At 49.9% G+C, this 22,366-nt stretch overlaps 2 protein-coding genes across 2 annotated transcripts; one reads left to right on the top strand and one right to left on the bottom strand.

Moving 5' to 3' along the window:
- The first annotated feature begins 302 nt into the window (after window positions 1-302).
- On the top strand, window positions 303-8,206 carry ADGRF3 (adhesion G protein-coupled receptor F3). Its single transcript, XM_053460550.1, has 10 exons — window positions 303-417; window positions 680-898; window positions 1,343-1,558; window positions 1,739-1,879; window positions 3,979-4,178; window positions 5,146-5,337; window positions 5,592-6,983; window positions 7,434-7,475; window positions 7,582-7,677; window positions 8,135-8,206. Exons 1-10 carry the CDS (start codon window positions 303-305, stop codon window positions 8,204-8,206), a joined length of 2,685 nt encoding a protein of 894 aa, XP_053316525.1.
- Window positions 8,207-14,237: 6,031 nt separating this feature from the next.
- On the bottom strand, window positions 14,238-22,356 carry HADHB (hydroxyacyl-CoA dehydrogenase trifunctional multienzyme complex subunit beta). The gene is made up of 16 exons (XM_053461313.1): window positions 22,288-22,356; window positions 19,986-20,048; window positions 19,451-19,492; window positions 18,965-19,064; window positions 18,613-18,657; window positions 18,403-18,502; window positions 18,190-18,277; window positions 17,710-17,897; window positions 17,442-17,622; window positions 16,875-16,996; window positions 16,454-16,533; window positions 16,036-16,083; window positions 15,808-15,895; window positions 15,523-15,597; window positions 14,913-15,077; window positions 14,238-14,671 (listed from the first exon to the last, which is right to left on the bottom strand). The coding sequence occupies exons 2-16, from the start codon at window positions 20,038-20,040 to the stop codon at window positions 14,636-14,638; spliced, it is 1,413 nt and encodes a 470-aa protein (XP_053317288.1). The 5' UTR covers window positions 20,041-20,048; window positions 22,288-22,356; the 3' UTR covers window positions 14,238-14,635.
- Between the last annotated feature and the right edge of the window lie 10 nt (window positions 22,357-22,366).

The following is a 22,366-nucleotide window of genomic DNA, read 5'->3' as shown; positions in this document are numbered from 1 at the left end:
GGTGCGTGGCACAGACGCCCAGAACCCGCCGGCGCTCCGGGCCCCTCGGTCACTGTATCACCATCTACCACCTCTGCTGGGAGGCTGTTCCACTTATCTATCACCTCAAAGCCCAGGCCTCCGGCGTCATGGGTTTCTGACGGGTTTCTCGGGGATACATTTTTGTTCCGTTTTAGTAAATAATCTGTATTTCGGTGACGGATTCTGCTGGTTAAAGGCTGATGTTTCCGTGTCTCTCTCTAGAATGTTCCAGAAGACCAGGCGGGATTCAGTGCCAATGTCAGCCCGGCTATTTATTCAACATGACCAAGTGCCGAGCGACCCCGTCGTGCAGCGTCCCGATGGGAATCGACTCCTACTGCATGTGCGCTCAGGGGTCCGCGTGGAGCATGGTCTACTGCGAAGAGCCACCCCCCAGTACGAGCGGGGCACGGGGGGGGTGAGGGGGGCACAGGGGGGGCACGAGCGGGTTAGATCGCCAGCTGGTGACTACGGTCCTAGTGTGCTGATTAGCAGCGCAGATTATGCCCTCTCCCTGAGAGGAGAAGCCGCCATCTTGGTGCCAGCGCTCGGATTTGCTCTCTGGTCGGGGGTCTATGTCATTGCGTCGGGGGGTCAGACTCACCGGCTCGTAGTTATCGATCATCGCTCTGTTGCTAATCGTCAGCTTGTTTCGTAGACCCCGGCAGCATATCGCTGTTATCGAGCCACGTCGGCGTGGGGGGGGACGTCCATCTGCTGTTCAGCTCCTCCGAAGAAGTCACCAACATTCAGTGGTTTTTGGTAAATGTGATTCAGAAACAGACGAGGGAACTTCATAACGGCACGAAGACCACCATAGTGACGACCGGCGCGGGCTCCGTCCTCAGCATACGGGAGATATCCAGGAGCTGGGAAGGTATAAGCACTGTGTTTAGCAGATACAGGTATCAGAGTTCCGGCTGTCAGCTGGGTAATATGTTTGCTGCGTGTCACAGGTGTATACGTGTGCAGATACAGGTATCAGAGTTCTGGCTGTCAGCTGGGTAACATGTTTGCTGCGTGTTGCAGGGGTATACGTGTGCAGATACAGGTATCAGAGTTGCGGCGGTCAGCTGGGTAACATGTTTTCTGCGTGTCACAGGTGTATACGTGTGCAGATACAGGTATCAGAGTTGCGGCTGTCAGCTGGGTAACGTGTTTTCTGCGTGTCACAGGTGTATATGTGTGCAGATACAGGTATCAGAGTTGCGGCGGTCAGCTGGGTAACATGTTTGCTGCGTGTTGCAGGGGTATACGTGTGCAGATACAGGTATCAGAGTTCCAGCTGTCAGCTGGGTAACGTGTTTGCTGCGTGTCGCAGGTGTATACGTGTGCAGATACAGGTATCAGAATTTACTGTGGCAGTCGATCTTCACGTTCCACCTGCCGCTGCAGCCGGGAGAGATCCGGACGAACCCCGCGTCGCTGACTCTTTGGAGAGATGACCCTGATTTCGGGGGGGTTACCCTGGAATGCTGCATCCTGGATGACGGGGAGTTTTATAACGTGGTCTGGGAGCCCCACAGCACCCCCGCAGGTAACACGGAATGCACCCGAACACAAGCGTGACTGTGTGACCGTCCCGTGTGAGCATACGGTGTGAGCGTGCGGTGTGAGCGTGACTGTGTGACCGTGCCGTGTGAGCGTGCGGTGTGACCGTCCCGTGTGAGTGCGCGGTGTGACCGTCCCGTGTGACCGTGCCGTGTGTCTCTTTCAGACATCGAGGTGAGGCACGGCGAGGTTTGCTTCTCGCTCTCTCTAGACGTCGCTCCGGAGAGTGATACTCGCTACCGCTGCGTCTTCCAGGACAGCGCCAATCGCTCTGTGGCCGTCGGCGTCCCCGTGGCGGTCATACAAGGTGCTTGACGTGTAACATGTTACCGGGTCCCTACAGGTGGGCCTAACAGCGCTGCTGGGGGCCCCTAAAATCTTTTCACTGAGGGCCCCTATAACCCCAGGGGGTTGAAATCAGCCCCCACCGATCGTGACCCTGCGCATGGCCGCCCGCCTGCTGCACGTGTAATGTGGGGGGGGGGCTGCAGGGCAGGGCACGGCCCGCTAAGTGCCTGGGTTGCCCAGCGATCCGTCCCGGGCCTGATACACAGTTATATAAATACAGGGGAGGGGTATTTAACCCCTTAAGGACAATAGGGGTTTTTACTCGTAGTATATTGCGGGACAATGGCTATTTTAACATTTTTCGGTGTTCCTGTTTAGCTGTGATTTTCTTCTTTCTCATTTCATGCTCCCACACATATTATATATTGTTTTTTTCAGGACAAACAGGGCTTTCTTTAGATACCATTAATTTTATCATATCATCTAATTTACTATAAAAAAAATGATAAAATATGGGGATTTTTTGTTAAAAAATTACTTTTTCTCACTTTTTAAAACAAAAAACTTTTACTCATCTGCAAAAACGAATGAAAAAACCTGCTAAATAGATTCTACTATTTGTCCTGAGTTTAGAAATACCCAATGTTTTTATGTTTTTTTTGCTTTTTTCTGCACGTTATGGGGCAATAAGTACAGGTAGCGTTTTGCTATTTCAAAACCTTTTTTTCCAAATCTGGTAATTCTTCCCCCCATGTGCCATTTCGGGTATCTTTGAAGCCGGCCAATGCAATTTACCCCATCAAGTCATATATTTTTAAAAACTAGACACCCCAAGGTATTTCACATGCTGGTAATTTAACCCTTTCCATGCACTAATTTTACCACCAGCCTTTGTGAAACTTTATGGTAGTACATTTTTTTGTATTTTTTTCACACACGTTGTACTTCAGGTATAAATTTATCGCTCCTGGTATATGTCCGTGTCACACAACACCCCAATATGTGTTCAGTAACATCTCCTGAGCGCAGTGATACCCCACATGCATGGGTTTGTTGGGTTATTTGGGAGGTAAAAGGCCGCCTTTGTGAGGTGTGTATTTTTTGCCATTTAGACATCTGGTCCTACTGCCCTCATGTCCCATATTTGGGACACCTTTGAACCCCCCGGCCAATTCAATTTATCCCATCCACTCATGCATTTTTTAATACGAGACACCCTATGGGCATTTGTAATGCCAATATGTTAACTCTTTCCATGCTGGAATTTTTGTAAAGATAAAGAATTTTAGGACTTGCTTATTCATTTTTTTTTTTTTTTTGGTCACAGTGGGGATTTTTATGTTACCATATTATTTTTATTTTTTTTAAAAAAAAATTTTAAATTTATTTATTTTTTTTTAATTTATTTATTTTTTTTTTTTTTTTTACTAATCACTCATTAGTGAGCTGGGCTCCATTTACCTTGCATGGTTGGATGCAGTACCTGCATTCAACCTGCAGGAGGAGCTCGAGAGTTCACAAGAGGGTCTGGATAGACCCTCTATGAACTCAAATCTATTGTTGTTGATGCCATCCTGTGAATGACGGCAACGTCATTTACAGGATGGCACTTGTGGTTGCTCTTCGGAGCAATCACAAGGTGATCGGGGTAGGGGGGTAGTGTTACTGACATGCCTCGATATCGAGGCATGTCAGTAACACCATTTATGCTTAGGAAGCGATTCAGATCGCTTCCTAAGCTGTTTTAGCCGGGCGCCGCCGCGATCTTTCATGATCGGTGCGGCGGCGGTCATTTTTCTTCCGGGGAGGGCTGCCAAGGGCTGCCCTCCCCGGATCCACGGTCAGCCTCACTTGGGAGGCTTCCGTGGATGCTGCAAAGCCGCCGATCGCGGCGAAAACGCCGCGATCGCGGCAATGCAGCTATTTAACGGCAGCCCGTACATGTACGGGCATTGTCGTTAACCCGTTGCACGGCAACCCCGTACATGTACGGGGATTGTCGTTAAGGGGTTAAAGGGTAAAGACGTGGGGGAGGTGCGTTTTGCGCATGTGGTTCTTACTCATAGTATCTGATTGCATGCCCCTTTTTCCTTTACATTCTGTTTTTCCTCCCCACAGTCACAGATGTATTCTGCCCCGTTGAATATGGTTATAACGCCGTATGGAATGTCACCAAGGTGGGGCAAGTGCAGGAGATTCCCTGCCCGCGGGGTAAAAGAGGCAGGGTAACCCGGAGGTGTTTGAAAGACGGGGAGTGGGAAGCCCCACAAGCCCAATGCGTGGACGCCGCCCTGCTGGCCCTGCTGGGGCAGATACAGGTGAGATACAGATTCATTTCACTAATTCCTCCCCAATTACAGGCACCGGGGCAATAACCGTTACAGGTGGCGAGTCACCCTGCAGAGGGCGCTACACGCATTGCCACCAGTGTCTCATATATACTACATAGTCCGCACCCTACCCACAATCCTCCGGAGATTACCGGGACCACTAAAAAAAGTTTTCTTTATTTAGTGCGTTGGGGTAATATGACAGCGTGACACGGATAGGTAACGGGAACAGCCTCCCAGCAGAGGTGGTAGAGGGTAATACAGTGAGGGTATTAAACATGCGCGGGATAGACATACGGCTCCTGAATCTAAGACGAGATCAACGACTGATTAAGGTTTGACTCTTTTCAGCAGGAGAAACGGGCGACTAGACGGGGGCCGGATGGGGCCGATCTCCGGACAGGGTCTATGTAAAAAAAAATGTTCTTTGTCAGCCAAAGAATTAACGCAGAATTTAATGATTTAATAATTTAATAATTAACCCTGAAAGTATTATTATTATTTATTATATTTAACTATTAGTGAAATACAGTATTATTATTTTATTATTGTTCTATTATTATTACTATTATTTATATTATTATTATTATTTATATTATTTTTATTTATATTATTATTATTATTACTATTATTTATATTATTTATATTATTATTATTACTATTATTTATATTACTATTATTATTATTATTACTATTATTTATATTACTATTATTATTATTATTATTACTATTATTTATATTACTATTATTATTATTATTATTATTATTATTATTATTATTCTATTTTCAAACCCAGATGAAAGCAAAAAAAATAAAAAAAATACTCAGGCCAAATTCCTTAATTTGTTTTCTTTGTGAATAACCTGTGTGGATCTTTTTCCCCCCCGAAATGCCTTTAACTTCGTTTCACGTGAATAACGGGGTAACGGGGGGCCGGGTTCTCTTCCTCCATCAGCGGCTCCGGGCCGGGCTGGGAATCCCGGAAGAGGAGATTCCCGGGAAGATTCAGACGTTGAGAAACTACACTCTGCGGCTGGAGAAATCCGTCCATTCCTTCTGGGAGGTCGTGACCTTGGTGGAGGCGATACGGGGCATCTCGCTGGCAGCCACCGAAAACCACGTGAAGATTAACAGCAGCACCATGGCGGTCAGTGCCAAGAGACCATTTCTAAAAGTGGAGGTCCATCCAAATACAGATAGAGCAGCCCCATTATTGCCCCCCCCCCAGAGCAGAGGGCAGTAAAGTCATAACAAGCAGGTTATACGGAGTAAAATCTGTAAAGGGACCCTAGGGGCCCATATCTAGCCAATGGACCTGCGCAGGTAAACCTGGCCATGGTGTTTAGGATGCATGTTGTGGTGGGCCTGGCGCTGAGCTTTATGTCAATTTACTCTTTGTAGGACTTTGCGACCGCGTGCAGTCAGGTTTTGGACCTGGAATCCCAGTCCGCGTGGGCCGATGCATTCATTCGCTTCCCTTCGTTGGGGGCCGTGTTCATGCAATCTGTAGAGAACATGACTAAGAGTCTAGAACCCAACGGGAGAAGTCTCAACCTCATCCTGCCCAACGTTCAGATGAAGGTTCTGGCGCTCAGCAACCTGTCAGCGAGCGACTACAACCTGACGTTCTACGCAAACCCCGCGGTGGAGGTGTACATCAAGAACGCCACGTTACAGAGGCTCCTGGACCTCGGCAACCTCACGGCGGCCAGCGTGGTGCTTAGAAAACTGGCGCCGTTTCTTCCAGGTCATTACGGCGAAGGCCTAGAGGACTCCAGTTACGTCACTAAAAGCAATATCCTCATCAACGCGATTGTAACACAGAACGGCAGCATGAGACAGGCTGATGTGGATTTGGTTTTTGCCCAGGACTACGGGGTAAATGACACGAGGACCGGCTTTGGTCGGTGTGTGTTTTGGGATTATACGTCCTTTGGAGGCGTCGGGGGATGGTCCACCGAGGGATGTCTCTCTTTCCCCGAAGATAATGACACTTTATGCCGTTGCGACCGTCTGGCTTCCTTCTCGATTCTGATGTCTGCCTCCGAGGCCCCCGAGGATTTCTCCCTGAAATTTATCAGTTACTTTGGTGTTGTGACATCCGTCGTGTGTCTCGTTATCTGCCTCGTCATATATGCGGTGGAGTGGAAATCAATGGTCACCAATGAAATTTCCTTCTACCACCAAATGGCTATGGCCAACGTGGCCTCGTCTCTGCTCATCGCTGACGTGTGGTTCCTGGCCTCGTCCTTCATGGAGAAGAATCACACCAACTCACTCTGCATATCCGCGGCCTTCTTCCAACATCTATTCCATTTGGCGATCTTCTTCTGGACGCTCTTCCAAGGCCTTGTTCTTCTTCATCAACTCGTCTTCGTCTTTCAACAGCCCAGCAGACTGGCTGCCTCAGCCATCATGGCGGCCACCGGATACCTCTGTCCGCTTGTAATTGCCGTAGTGACTCTTGCTATATATTATCCCATGAAGTCGTACATCGAGGACGGAGCCTGCTTTCTCAACGGAGACAACGGAGCCATACATGCCTTCTCGATACCCGTACTCTGTGTTGTTGTGGTGAACATCTTCATAGCGACGCTCGCGGTCTGGAAATTACTGCGATCCGCGGTCCCCGAAGGACCCGACGGGGAAGACAAAGAGGCGTTGATGTCAATCTTTAAAGCACTCATCGTCCTCACAATCGACTTCGGCCTGACCTGGTTGCTTGGAATAATAACCATGGTCATGGATGTGGACGTTGTCTTCCATTATCTATTTCACGTGACTTCATTTCAGGTGAGTGAGAGGATGCGGCATACGGCGGAATCTGCCCCGGTTACAGCAGATTACCGAGCCGCTTACACGCGCCAAACGCCGGTTAGTAAGGAGCATAGAGGCAGTAGATTTCCAGGAGGCTCCTTACTGAGGTCCCCAAACCGTGGTTTTCCCAGCCAACCCAAAAAAACTGCAGAAGATGGAGTTTCTTAATAACCGGCACATTTTCCTCCACTTTAGCCGTGTCACGGGGGGTATAGCGTTTAGGGGTTTAGACCCCCATCTCTGGGATTGTAACCGTATACACGGTAAACTAACCCCCGCCGTTACCCATCCGCCGTTACCCATATATATATATATATAGTGTATATACATGCATGCAGACCATATACATTACATGTGACGCATCAGCGAGAACGATGAATGTTACTGGAAATAACCCGAGAACGTTTATTCATTGTTACCCCTCAGGGGCTGTTTATCCTTCTACTCGGATGTCTCACGGACAAGAAGGTAAGTCTCGTGCCTGTATCTGTTGCACGGTCGCATGGCGGGGCGCGGGTCTTTTGGGGCGTCTGATGGACGGTAGCTCGGAGCTCACGTTCTCTCTTCTTCGCAGATAAGAGACGTGCTTTCCGAAGGGTGCCTGAAGCTTCGCGCCCGGTGTCCGGCTCTCCCATCCTTAAACGTCTGCGGAAGAGACTCATACTCCATGGTGAGAGCTTCACCCCGTTTATAAACGTCACCGTGAGATTTAGGGACAAGTCCCCGTAAATCTGCGTTTTACTCGCCCGGATCTCTCGCGCCTTCACAACTCGCAGCGCCGTTCAGTAATTTTGTTCTTTCGTTTCCTTCACAACGTAAAACATGGAAAAACTTCATACAAAATATCTGGAAAAAGTGTTTTTTAACAGAATTAAGCGCATTTTTTTTAAATCAAAAAATCTTGTTTATTGTCCTATACTCAATGACGTGGGTTACGGTCGCTCCGGCAGACGCTTAGGAGGTAGATTGCAGCTCAAATTGTGCAATAAAATAAAAGAGCATGTTTGGACCTCACAGGCATCTAGAAAGCCCCCGTCTCAGCTCCCGGTACAGGGGGTGCGAGGGGATTTTACCCGCTTGTGAAAAACCAAAAGACGGACTTCATGCTTCATGTTTTCTTTTGTCAGGACCAGGGGAGCGAGGAACAGTCTTTAGAAATCTACAAGCCGACGGAGAGCGGCGTGTCGGGCGACGGGTAACCTGGGATCCCGAGGAGAAAGAGCGGCAGATGCCGTGAATCCCACCGCGGTCCTGACCAACGCCACAAATCCCGAGACTCACGACGGCCGTCCTGACCAAAGCCATAAACCCCGTGACCCACGGCCGTCCTCACCCATGCCACAAATCCCACCGCAAAGCCCGAGACCCACCAGGGTCCTGACCGACGCCGCAAATCCCGAGACCCACCGGAGTCCTGACTGATGCCGCAAATCCCAAGACCCACCGGAGTCCTGACTGATGCCGCAAATCTCAAGACCCATCATGGTCCTGAACGCCGCCGCCTGCATCTGCTGATCACCCCAGACAACCCTCATTAGAAGCGCTAATACTGTCTACCAAGAGCAAAGCCTCCCGCCCTCCCCAACGCTATTAAACTTACTTTCAGAAACACTTTTTGCATTTGTATGCATTCAGGTTGTCACGGGAACCAGGACCTTAATCTCGGTTTACATGTAGGAGATATCTGCCCGTCTCTATGCGTAGAACTCCCTTCCCGTATCGGCCTCCACAATGATGCTGATTCGCTTCTCTTTCTCTGCAAATCTATCGACATTATTCCAGCCTCCGGGTGCACTTCTGCAAAAGGGGTGGATCCAAGGGGCCGGCCCCGTTCCACCAAACAGGGGAGGAGGGTGTGTCCAGAGGATCTCCGCCCTTTCACAGAAGTGCACCGGGAGGCCCGGCTGACAGAGAAGCGGATGGAGAAAAACGACACGGGGAGAAGCGGACTAAGACAGGACTAGCAGAGGGATGAGAAGCGGATCCGCAGTAAAAGAGACGGTCACACGGAAACAGTTGGTGGAGAAGTGAGACACAGACAGACACGAGAGAGTGAGAGTGCCATAGACACGAGGGACATGGACACAGAGACAGAGAGATATAGACAGAGAGACATAGACACAAGAGAGAGAGAGACATAGACACAAGAGCGAATGAGAGACATAAACGCGAGAGAGAATGGGACTCAAAGTACTTTACAGGAGTGAATTATCTGAAGGATTGGGAGAAAAGATGGGTTTTAAGTCTTTTTTTTTAAAGTCTCTAAAGATGGAGCCTCTCTGATTGACAGCGGTAGAGAGTTCCAGAATGTGGGAGCCGCGTGACAGAATGAGTTGTTGCCGGATTTCGTGCGCACTTTGGGTAATGAGAGAAGAGACATATGTGTGGATCGGAGGGGGCGAGCAGGGATGTCGGGAGTTAATAGCTCTTTCAGGTAACAGGGTCCCTGGTCCTTTAGGGCTTTAAATGACAACACGCCTATCTTAAAGTGGATTCTCCATTTGATAGAAAGCCAATGGAGTAACCGTAAAACAGGTAAAATAATATGGCAAGAGCGGGGTTGATTTGTTAATAGTCTGGCTGCTGCGTTCTGAGCCAACTGCAGTTTGTGAAGATCTTTTTCTGGGAGGCCTACATACAGAGCATTGCAATAATCCAGACGAGATGTCACCAACGCACGGATTAGGGCGCCGTATCCTCCGGTGGGATTAGGTGCTTTATCCTGGCTATATTCCTCAAATGGAAGAAGGCAGATTTTGTTGCAGCAGAGATTTGACGTTTAAGTGACAAACCACCGTCACGGAGTACAACGAGATTTCGCACTTCACTTGACCGGAGTAGCTCTAAACCCCCGAATTCAATGCCAGTTGTGTTAGTATTTCCTAGGATCGGCCGAGTTATCTTTTGTCCTCTGATCCACAGGACTTCCGTTTTATCAGGATTTACCTTTAACCAGCTGGCCTGCATCCATTCTAAGAGATCTGCTAAGCATCTGTTGAAAGGAGATGTTGGCTCATTAGTTCCTGGTGTAACGGGAGGTGGAGCTGCGTGTCATCTGCATAGCAGGGGTATCTTAATCCATGATGATGCCCCCCAGTGGCAGCAGGTATAGGGCAAATAGAGTGGGAGATAGAATGGATCCTTGTACTCCACACGTTGGTGGTGTGGGAGCGGAGGAACACGTTCCTGATGACACCCTCAGTGACCTGTTTGTGAGGAAAGATTTAAACCATGTTAGAACTGTGCCTCCCGGCCCGCGTAGGGCTTTCAGCCGCTCAATCAGAATCTTATGATCAATGGTGCCCAATGCTGCTGACAGGTCTAGAAGAATTAGGATTGAATGATCGCCCTTGTCTCTTGCCATCAGGAGGTCATTCAGAACGCGAATCAGGGCAGCTTCAGTGCTATGAGGTTTTCTGAAGCCTGACTGGAAAGAATCAAATAAATTATTACTTGACAGATGGGCCTCTAGTTACATTAACACACATTTTTCAATGATTTTTTTCAAAGGTTGGAGACGGGCCCTTTTAGAAGAGGTTTCACGATTGCTTCTTTCAGTAGGTCTGGAAAAACTCCGGCGTCCAGAAAACATTGGATATTTTTGTAAAAACCGGGCCTGCTGTTTCTGATGTAGGGAGGAGATATGCAGGTCCACGATCTAAGTCCCAGGTTTTGTGAGATTGAGAAGATTTCTTCCTTGCCCAGAATGTTAAAACTTGTCCACAGGGTGGGGGAATTTGAACCCCCGTTTTTTTACCTCTGTAATGCCTTTGGCCGTCCTTCTGGAATAGAGGTCTGGAGGGAAGCTATCTTATCTGAAAAGTAGGCTGCAAGATCTTCACTTTGGACTGTGTGAGATTTGTGGAGGGATGCGGGCAGAGCCTTTCTACGCTGCGGAAGAGCTGGGCTGGTCGGTCTTGCACAAAGCTGATTTCATGAGACAGTAAAGTAGATTTTTTCTTAGTTATTGTGAGTGGGTGGTCGGTAATGCGCTCGGTGAAGGAACGCTTATCATCCTGGTTGTGTGTTTTATGCCACCTTCTTTCAAGCTTACAGCCTTTTTTTCTTCAGCATTCTGATGGTAGGGTGACCACATTTTATTTGCCATTCTGGGACACACTATGAAGCCCATGAGATCACACACACAGATGTATATATATATATATGTTAGACATGCATTTTTAACTATATAATATGTAATTATCTCTTTGAAGTAAAGACTATGATTGAAACATGATTTCAAAATAACAGCTGAACTGCTCAGTTTCTTTAATATTAGACCCTGCTGCCGATATACATAAATTTTAGCCCCAACTGTCAATATATATATATAAACTCAGCACCGAAGGTATAGATCAAATAAACACATGGAAACAGCACTGCAGATATTTATCAACTGAATAAGACATAAAAACCCTGTACTTGCAAATATACATAATGTATGGAAACATAGCACAGCAGATATGGATCTACAGAATAACACACAAACCCAGCTTTGCAGGTACAGATCAATTGGAATTTGCATAAAAACTCAACATTAAAAAGGTATAGATAAAATCCCATAAATTACAGGCACAGATCACAGGTTGCACCCCAAAGCCAGCCCTGGCATCCACATCCCCCCACATAGAACCTGACCAGCACCCAGATAACACACACAAGACTTGCCATCTTTGTCCCCAAACAGCCCAGCATGAGTCAACTTTGTCTCCAAACAGTCCATCCTATTCCATCTTTGTCCCATAAACACCCTGCTTGTGCCATTTTTGCCTTTCCACATATAAATTATACATCTATGATACACACAAACACTTTTACAGTCACTCACCGATTCACACTTTCATTCACATAATGGTTTATTCTCTCACTCACACAAATCATTTACACAAATTTATTAATGCATTCTCACAAATTAATTCTCTCCCTCATTCAATTCATCCACACATTAATTCATTATCTCCCTCATTTAGACAATTCATCCACAGATTAATTCATACTCTCTCATTCAAACAATTCATCCACACATTAATTCCTACTCTCCCTCATTCAGACAATTCATCCACACATTAATTCATACTCACCCATTCACACAATTCATCGACACACTAATTCATTTATTCTCTCACTCAATCTCACGCTTTATTTCAATATTCTTACAACCCTCTTCCTCACTATCTAGCCCCCCTCTCCCTCCCAATGCATTGTCCTGGACTGAGGCTGCCTGGGACCCGGGACTTAAAGTCCCATTGCGGGACTGTCCAGGACGCGTGGTCACCCTGACGGTGTCATAAAAACCATCAGCCATGCTCCGTAGTTTGACAGGTTCAATGCGTAGCGGAGCAAGACTGTTCAAGATATCGCTCACCCTCTTGTTATACTACTTGGACTAATAGGTTGGGGTCTTTGCAGGTGCCCAGTAATTCTGTTAGGTGGAGGTTTGATAAAAAGATTGGTGAAGTCAAACCCTTTAATGAGCGGCGTTTGGCTAGCCTTGGAGGGGGAAGTTTGGTTCGCTCTGAGGAGATGGAGAAGTTTAGGCAGTGATGATCTGACCATATTACTGGGTTTACTTTTACAGCAGGGATTTCAAGTTGGAACACCAGGTCGAGTATGTGGCCTCTTTTATGCGTGGCAGACGTGACAGTTCGTGCGAAGCCAAGACTATCCATCACGTTTAGGAGCTCCTGCCCCAGTTGGGAAGCTGTGTCATCAATCCAGGCATTGAAGCGCCCCAGGATTAGCCATCTTGGGTGTTCCAGGATTAGTCCTGTCACTGCGAGTTCCTCTGTGAATCTCTTCCTATCACCAGGTGGCCTGTATATCAGTATACTCCTGAACCTATTCACAGTGGAGATGCGGGCAGCAATGCATTGAAAATGCTTTGCTGTATTAACGGAGTGGACCAGGATTTAAAGGAGACGCAGACACGAGAGCGATAAAAAAAAAAAAAAATTCAAACCAAAACTCAGAGCTCTTTGCTTCGTTTTCGTTTGTTTTGCGGCGCCCTCTCTACTTCGAGACATCCGTACAAATTTACAAATTTCCGTAATATTAAAATTCGTACAATTCCGACGACACACGTCTAATGTTGTGGGGCGGAGCGGAGCGGGTAATAAATGAGACGACTGCAGCCAAACGAGCCGATTTATTAGGAATGGAACCAGGTCTTTCATCCTCCGCAGAGCAACAGGAAGGCGATAAAACCCAACAAATTAAATCAGGCTTAAGAATAAATAAACCAATCTACAGAGAGGAGCTACAACAAAGCAACCGCGCAGGCAGATCATCTAACCCACTTCGGGGGGGGGGATGGAGGATCCCCTCTATGCCTACGTTCTCCATGCTCTCATACATTCAACCAATCAGATCAGTGGCTGCCTTTTCCGTGCCCAATAGGGATCGGTCCAGGCCGCCTCTTCTCCGAGGCACCGGAACTCCAAATTCCACCCATCACACCAAAGCATCGCGCCAACGCTATCGGCTGCCGGGAGACGCGTGCCTCTGCCGTGTTGGAATAATAAATGATATAATAAAGGAAGGGCGTTGGGGCCGACGCGCCTCACATCTTCCCAGTTCAAGGGTATTAAAAAAATAAATAAATAAATAATAATAAAAAAAAAACCAAAACAATATTTTGCAACTAAACGGCCTTCCCAGGAGTATTTTTTTGTGTAACTTTTTTTTTGCCATAAGAGAAAAGCAGGCACTGACGGGTCGGGCAGCTTTTATGGGGTTAAACCTTCAGAGTAAGGAAGAAAAAAAAACGTGCTTAATTCACACAGAAGACACGCTGGGATTCATTGGTCGTGGCCATCAACATATTAGATATATATCACATACGCACGCACATATACACACACACACACTTTTTAATTAGCACTATAGTCTATCGCCAAGGTTTTACTTAAGCGTTCAGGCCGGACTTTAGAGCGGTAACTTTCTCTTTTCCCCATCACTAAACCTCCCCGTCCACCAGCCAAGGGCAGCACAACGCAAGCCCACAGGGGCCACAAACATGCCCAGGACCCCAGCCTGAAAGCAGTAGCGGGTCCTGTGAGCCATCAAGGGCTGGAGTTGCACGGTCGGGGAAACTGTAAGCAGCCCCCGCGAGGCGGCCGGAGAGCTTACTATTCGGGATCTTGTTTCCTCGGCGTAGATTCTCAGCCAGGCTGATGAAACCTAAGTTGCCCTGAAAGACAGGCGGACGGCGAGGAAAGCAGAAGACAGAAGACAGGCGTAACGTTCACATTTATTAAAGCTGAAACCCCACCAGTGAACATCCTGCCCGGGTGGGGGAGCCGCACAGTGAATACACACGCGTGTGCCAGGCGTGTGCTCTGGGTCATAGTACGCAGTGTAATAACTCGCTTATGAGCGTTGAGCACATCGTAGCCAGTCGCCCCCGCATACAAACTTACTTCCTATAAAAGGGTTAACAGGAGGGTGGTAAGATTATGCGGGGAGCGGGGGGGTGTTAGTGCCAGTCCCCCCCCCCCCCAAATACAAATGTTATTTACTCCAGATTGCAGACGAGGCGACTAAAAAATATTTACAGAACTGCAATGTTTTCTTAGCCGGAAAGAGACTTTAAGGCATTTAGTGCATCGCCGGCGGCAACGGCCGGGAAATCAGTGAGGATAAACTTCTACGATCATCCCGTGACCCTAAAAACACAACAAACAGTCAGTTACACATTCACTAACCACACATTTAACCATCACGACCGCATGCTCGCCCCGGGGCCGCCGGTGAACCAGCCGGGGTATTTACCCCCCACGAATATAACTTTCTAAAACAAATTCTAAAACAAATCTTTTTGCCTGAAAAAGCATTCATTGCATCGCATAACATTCTTAAGCTGTGCTTACTACACATGTAACACACGCGTGTGCGCCTGGCACTCACCTGCCCTCCTGCCGCACACGCAGCCACAAGGCCGTACTGCCCTCCTTCCTTCTTAAGCCTGTGAGCGGCGGCCATGACGAGGCGGCAGCCGGTGGCTCCGAACGGGTGTCCCAGCGACAGAGATCCGCCCCACGTATTAAACTTCTCCAGCGGCGGGGCCCCGACCTGCGCGAGACGGACTTATCAGGTGGGGGGCGAGACGGACTTATCATGCGGGGCGAGAGACGGACTTATCATGCGGGGCGAGAGACGGACTTATCATGCGGGGCGAGAGACGGACTTATCAGGCGGGGCGAGAGACGGACTTATCAGGCGGGGCGAGAGACGGACTTATCAGGCGGGGCGAGAGACGGACTTATCAGGCGGGGCGAGAGACGGACTTATCAGGCGGGGCGAGAGACGGACTTATCAGGCGGGGCGAGAGACGGACTTATCAGGCGGGGCGAGGGCGCGACCTCTTACCAGCAACCCCGAGTCCCGTCCCCCCCAAACACAGGCCTCAACGTCCAATCAGCAACCCCTGTGTATAATTATTTATATAGCGCCATCATATGCCGTAGCGCCGTACAAAGGCTTGGTTTGTTATAACGCACAGCCGGCCTTTTATTACCTTGGTTTTCCGTCCCATGTAATTCTCCGCAAACCAGTCGGACTCCATGGCTTTTAGGTTGGCCACGATCTGCCCCTACGGGAGAAAGGACAAACTTCAGCAAGCGGGCTCGCAAGGGTTAAACCCGCTCCTTCCAACATGTGTGGGACACACAGCTCCTGAATCCGAGACGGTGGAACAGCCTCCCAGCAGAAGTGGCAGAGGGCAGTACGGTGAGGAAGTCAGAAGGAGCAGGTTTAACCCCTTAAAGACGCCATCCATTCACACAAAACACGAGGATCTTACAGCAAACGCCTCGTGGAACTCGAAGACGTCGATGTCGGCCAGGGACAGTCCGGCTCGCTCCAGAACTTTGGGCGTCGCATAGGTCGGGCTGAAAAGAGAGAGAAAAGGTTCATCCCGGCGCGGCCAATGAGAGCGAAGACAGTAAAGGGGGCCGGCCTACGCCACACGCGGGGCATTATCCAGAAGTCAGGGGGAAATCCCCGCGCGTCACCCGTGAGGGCCACATACCCCAGAAGCAGCTGGTCCTTGGGGTCCTGAGACACGTACACGAAGTCCCTGTGGAGAAGAAAGGGTAAACGATCATTCCCAAGACCCTCGCCCTAAACCGGCGTTCCTGCAGCGCTGGCACTTAACGCGCGGGACGGACGTCACATCGAGACGGCCGCCATTTCTTTCCTCCCGCCCGCCGCTACGGACTCGATAAACGCGCAGCGAGCGCAGTAACGGAGTGTGTTGAGAAGTGGCCCCTATTCTGCGTTTTCTCTCCCCAAACACTTTTGAAGAGGGTGACGGGAAACGCGGCCGCATGAAGGATGGCGGAAGAGGAAAGATTACATTTACAGGCAGCGAGACGCGCAGCACGATATCTGCCGCCGCTCATTCTGGGTGCGGGAGAATGGCTCTAAGGGGTTAACCTGTAACCTACCGGAGGTACGCCTTGGGCTTGTAACCCATCGCCAGGGCCTTCTCCTCTGACATGATCAGCACCGCCGAGGCTCCGTCCGTCTGCAAACGACAACACGGTGAAATGAGGTCATGAAGGAGTGCACGCTCGCCCCTGCCCCCGACGGAGCGCACGCTCGCCGTTCTGAGACAGCATCTTATATAACATTCACACGCATATCCCTACAGACCGCCGGCCACACCGGTATCTGCCTCCCATTTCACATATATGACATAAGATCCCATATCCTCTGACAGGTAACCCGCAGCCAACGTACTGCGCATGCACCCAGCGGGCGAGCCGCGGGGACAGTTACCAGGAACCTGTAGCCCGCCGTGTGGACAGTTACCAGGAACCCGTAGCCCGCGCATGCACCCAGCGGACGAGCCGCGTGGACAGTTACCAGGAAGGAGGAGTTCGCTGCCGTGACGGTGCCGTGCGGTTTGACGAACGCAGGTTTCAGTTTCGCCATCTGCTCCATCGACGACGGACGGATCCCGTTATCTTTGTCAACCGTCGCTTTGCCTGCGAAGAGGAAGAACCGACTGATACCGACGACACAGAGCGGGGTGATCATACTAACAGCACGGGGGGGGTCACACGCAGATCAAACTAACAGCGGGGGGGTCACACGCAGATCATACTAACAGCGGGGGGGGTCACACGCAGATCATACTAACAGCGCGGGGGGGGGATCTCGCGCAGATCATACTAACAGCGGGGGGGGATCACACGCAGATCATACTAACAGCGGGGGGGTCACACGCAGATCATACTAACAGCGGGGAGGATCTCACGCAGATCATACTAACAGCGGGGGGATCACACGCAGATCATACTAACAGCGGGGGGATCACACGCAGATCATACTAACAGCACGGGGGGGTCTCGCGCAGATCATACTAACAGTGGTGGGGGGGTCTCACGGGGGGTTAGTGTAGAAGAGACGTAAGCGGCAGCGGCTCGTTACCTGGCACTTTGTAGGCGATGACATCAGACAGGTGGCCGGCGTCTTGCGCTTTCTTGGCCAGGTTGTGCGAGCGCAGAGCGTATTCATCCTGCTCCACGCGAGACACGGAGAACGCGGCGGCCAGCCTGTCCGCAGAGTGCCCCATCGTCTCGCTGGTCGAGAACTCGGCCACCGCCGGGAGCTACGGGAAGACGACAGCGAGGATAAGACAAGCGACTCGTCGGCAGCAGCCCAGCGCAAGCGAACCCGCGGCCAAGCGGCCTCTTACCTCCGGGGCAAAGTAATCGGGCCGGATCCTGGAGATCATGGAAAGCCTCTGACCCAAGGTCTTGGCCTTGTTCAGACCCAGCATAGTCTTCCTCATCTTCCGGCTGTGGCGAATGGGAACATCCGACATGAACTCCACGCCGCCGGCCACCACCACGTCACACTGGCCGGAGGCAATCAGACCCACCGCTGCGGACAAGACAGTCAACGCGTTGAGCGAAGGTCCGAGGGGGCCGGGTCTCCAGCGTTACACACATGTACGCATTCCCAGTGAGGAGCACACCAACATTATATTTGCTAACCCGCAGTATGTTGGAAAACCCCCTGTACTTCTATATGTTCTGTAACACGAAAGTGTGTGACGTGCCAGGTACGTCATTGGTCCTCTAGGGACATCCTTTCATGATGTACAGGGTACGTCATTGGTCACGAAGGGGTTAGACAACATGTAGCCTCGCTGAGGCCTCAGAGCCAGCTTTACCTGTAGTCATTGCCTGGTTGGAGGAGATACAGGCCATGGTGACGGTGTGAGCCGGGGTTTTATCGGAAAATCCGGCCCCGAGAGCCGCCTGGAGGAGAGTCGGGAGCAGAGAGAGGCAGTTAACAGCTGTCACCGGTTCAGCAGCAGCCCACAAACACCGGACACGGGCTGGCACCTCAGCAATAAAAGAGTTAACAAGCAGCGGGTCCTCACCTCACGCGCCACGTTGCTCGTCTTCACTTCTTGGATAACCGTCCCGTACACGATATAATCAACGACCTCGCGGGGAACGTTCGTACGATTCAGCAAACCCCTGGCAGGGAACAAGTCAGTTCAATGGAGCGCACGGCTAGTGCATGCGCGGGATTTACTGGCACGGGCACGACTGCTACGTGCCAGACTCATAGCCATGGAGATACTTACTGCAGCGCGGTCCTGGCCAGGTCATGCGGCATTAAGTCTGCGTATCTGGAACAGACAGAGGGAGAGTGAGCATGCGCAGAAGTGTGAGCGCATGAGACCACAGGACTGCTGATTAATGCAGAGACTGTTAGCAGCTATATATCAAATGTATTTATTATAAGAAACCCCCCACCTCCCCAGGTACCGAGGCAGGGGTAGGAGGAGCATTTATCCAGCAGGGGGCAGTCTGGACGGACGCAGGCCTGCCCACTCTCTCTACACGCAACGGTCACGTATGTAAGCGCTCAGGATTACAGTCCCGCAATAAATAGAGAGATATATACACACACACATATACACACGTTGGACTCACGTGGTTCCCGAGAGCAGAAACGGGGTGCGGACGCCGTCAACCACGACGACATTCTTCACGCCCGGCCGGGCCAAAGTCTTCTTGCTTTTGGTCTGGACGGCTGGAACGAGAACGGCCGCTTTTATGACTTTAATATAAAAATAATCAGGGAACGCGGCAGATATCACCGGAGACGCGGCCGCTCGGCGGGAAAGGACGCCACGTTAACAAAATACACCCCAAATCCCAGCGCCAGCACCCCCCCCGGAATCCACCGCGCAGCAGAAGCTGGGATCGCCAGCTCTAGCAAGACGAAGCATGTGATTGGCTGGAAGTTTGCCAATGGCGAGATCAACCCCCCTCCTCCCCATTGGCCGATCCCGTAGCGCATACTACACAATGCCCCCGCCACAAAACAGTCGCAGGAAATTAACCGTCTGAGCGCTGTCTGGAAACAGAGAACCCGACGGGAACCCAGATGGGCAGAGTCAAAACCCCAAACATTACCTGGAGCCAGCACGGGGGCCGAGCCGCTGAGGCATCTGACGCCTGCAACACAACAGACAGCGTAAAGGAGCAGCCGGGGGCCACACGGTCAGTATACATTACTATATACGTTTATATATACGGCGCGGAGAAGCCACACTGCAGCCGGCGACCGGATGAGATGGTAAAAGGTAACCGAGTCCCGTGTATCCTACAGACCTAGACCACGGCGGCTCAGGGGATTCTGGGTAATAAACATGAAATCTCACAGCACGTTCGGCTCATCTACTCCGCTTCTTCCCACAGTAAAGACCCCGATTCTTAATCAGTTCTTAGCCCCAATACCCCCCTCACTGTATTACCCTCTACCACTTCCGCTGGAAGTCTGCTCCACTTATCAACCCCCTCTCCGTAAAGGGAAACTTCCTTCTGTTCCATCTCAGTCTCTGGCCCTTTAGAGTTATATTCCGGTAACGTTTCTCGTCCCGTCCTTTATTAACCCCTTCATGTAAGAGTCTCCCCTGGGGTCCGGGCGGTCACGCCGTTAAAGTCTTACCGTATCTGGACGCCGCGGGGAGGCCTCGGGCGCTCTGTCTCAACATGAAGGCCATCCTGAGATCTACAAGTAAGAAGAAGCATCATTCGCTGGCGTGTGGCAGAAAATCCCCCATAGACACCCCCCAAAATCCACCCCGAAGCACAAACACCTGCCCTGGCCCGCCGCGGCACCTGCAGACAGGGGCAGCCTTTCTATTGGAAGGTGATCGGTTAGGGTAGTTTCACACAGACAGCCGGCGTTGGGCTATTTTGTACCCCCCCGAGCTATAATGAATTCATACGTGCAGGGGGGGTTCCACCGGTGTCTGCGGCACAGCTCAGGCCACAAAACATGGAGAGAAAACGGTTAATAATTATTTTCGCTATCATTAAGGGGGGGGCATGCCCACTGCTCCTGGCTCCTCCCCCCTGCATGTGAACCTTCCCCTATATCACGTCTGAGCCACAACCTTTCACCCAGTTCCCCAGACTCACCACGTGGCCCATACCATGCATAACACAGAACAAGGTCACGCACTAGTCCAAGGGCACCCCCTCCCCCACAGACGGGCGAGGAGCCACACAGGTGGCCCAAATATTCCAGGAGAGGGGTGACCCTCAGCCCAGCGAGTACATATCATACAGGGCCCTACCCACAGAGGTTAACCAGGACAGATCAACCCTGCCCCTGTAGTGTATAGATAAATCAGTGACCGGCCCCTGTATAATGTATAGATAAATCAGTGACCGGCCCCTGTATAATGTATAGATAAATCAGTGACCGGCCCCCTGTATAATGTATAGATAAATCAGTGACCGGCCCCTGTATAATGTATAGATAAATCAGTGACCGGCCCCCTGTATAATGTATAGATAAATCAGTGACCGGCCCCTGTATAATGTATAGATAAATCAGTGACCGGCCCCTGTATAATGTATAGATAAATCAGTGACCGGCCCCTGTATAATGTATAGATAAATCAGTGACCGGCCCCTGTATAATGTATAGATAAATCAGTGACCGGCCCCCTGTATAATGTATAGATAAATCAGTGACCGGCCCCTGTATAATGTATAGATAAATCAGTGACCGGCCCCCTGTATAATGTATAGATAAATCAGTGACCGGCCCCTGTATAATGTATAGATAAATCAGTGACCGGCCCCTGTATAATGTATAGATAAATCAGTGACCGGCTCCTGTATAATGTATAGATAAATCAGTGACCGGCCCCCTGTATAATGTATAGATAAATCAGTGACCGGCCCCCTGTATAATGTATAGATAAATCAGCGAGCCGGCCCCCTGTATAATGTATAGATAAATCAGTGAGCCCGCCCCCTGTATAATGTATAGTTAAAAAGCCTAAATTTAACCTGATTTCAACAACTCCTCCCTCACACAAACCTGTGTATGGCGCGAGGGTGCGTGTATGGCGCGAGGGTGCGTGTATGGCGCGAGGGTGCGTGTATGGCGCGAGGGTGCGTGTATGGCGCGAGGGTGCGTGTATGGCGCGAGGGTGCGTGTATGGCGCGAGGGTGCGTGTATGGCGCGAGGGTGCGTGTATGGCGGAGTTGTGTAGGGTGTATTTATAGTATGGGGCTGTATGGTTGTGAATAGTGTAGGGTGTGAGGGTGTATGTAGCGTGAGGCTGTAGCGTTGCATAGGGTGTGAGGCTGTAGCGTTGCGTAGTTGTATGTATAGTATTAGGGTGTAGAGTTGTGTAGTTGTATGTATAGTATTAGGGTGTAACGCTGTGTAGCTGTATGTATAGTATTAGGGTGTACCATTGTGTAGTATGTATAGTGTGAGCAGTAGAGTTGTGTAGTTGTATGTATAGTATTAGGGTGTACCGTTGTGTAGTTGTATGTATAGTATTAGGGTGTACCGTTGTGTAGTTGTATGTATAGTATTAGGGTGTACCGTTGTGTAGTTGTATGTATAGTATTAGGGTGTAGAGTTGTGTAGTTGTATGTATAGTGTGAGGCTGTAGAGTTGTGTAGTTGTATGTATACTATTAGGGTGTACCGTTGTGTAGTTGTATGTATAGTGTGAGGCTGTAGAGTTGTGTAGTTGTATGTATAGTATTAGGGTGTACCGTTGTGTAGTTGTATGTATAGTATTAGGGTGTACCGTTGTGTAATTGTATGTATAGTATTAGTGTGTACCGTCGTGTAGTTGTATGTATAGTGTGAGGCTGTAGAGTTGTATGTATAGTATTAGGGTGTACCGTTGTGTAGTTCTATGTGGTGTATTAGGGTGTGCCGTTGTGAGTCTGTACGGTTGCGTTAATAAGCCCCGCTTCTCGCCTCGCACTCACCTCTGTGTCCGGTGTCCGCTCTCAGGGCCTCTGAAGCGCCGTGTGACGTTCCTGTCAGTGTGAGGCCCTCTGACCACGC

This window comes from Spea bombifrons, chromosome 3, assembly GCF_027358695.1.
Source record: "Spea bombifrons isolate aSpeBom1 chromosome 3, aSpeBom1.2.pri, whole genome shotgun sequence".
Lineage (NCBI taxonomy): Eukaryota > Metazoa > Chordata > Amphibia > Anura > Pelobatidae > Spea > Spea bombifrons.
This window is presented reverse-complemented; position numbering and strand designations above follow the sequence as displayed.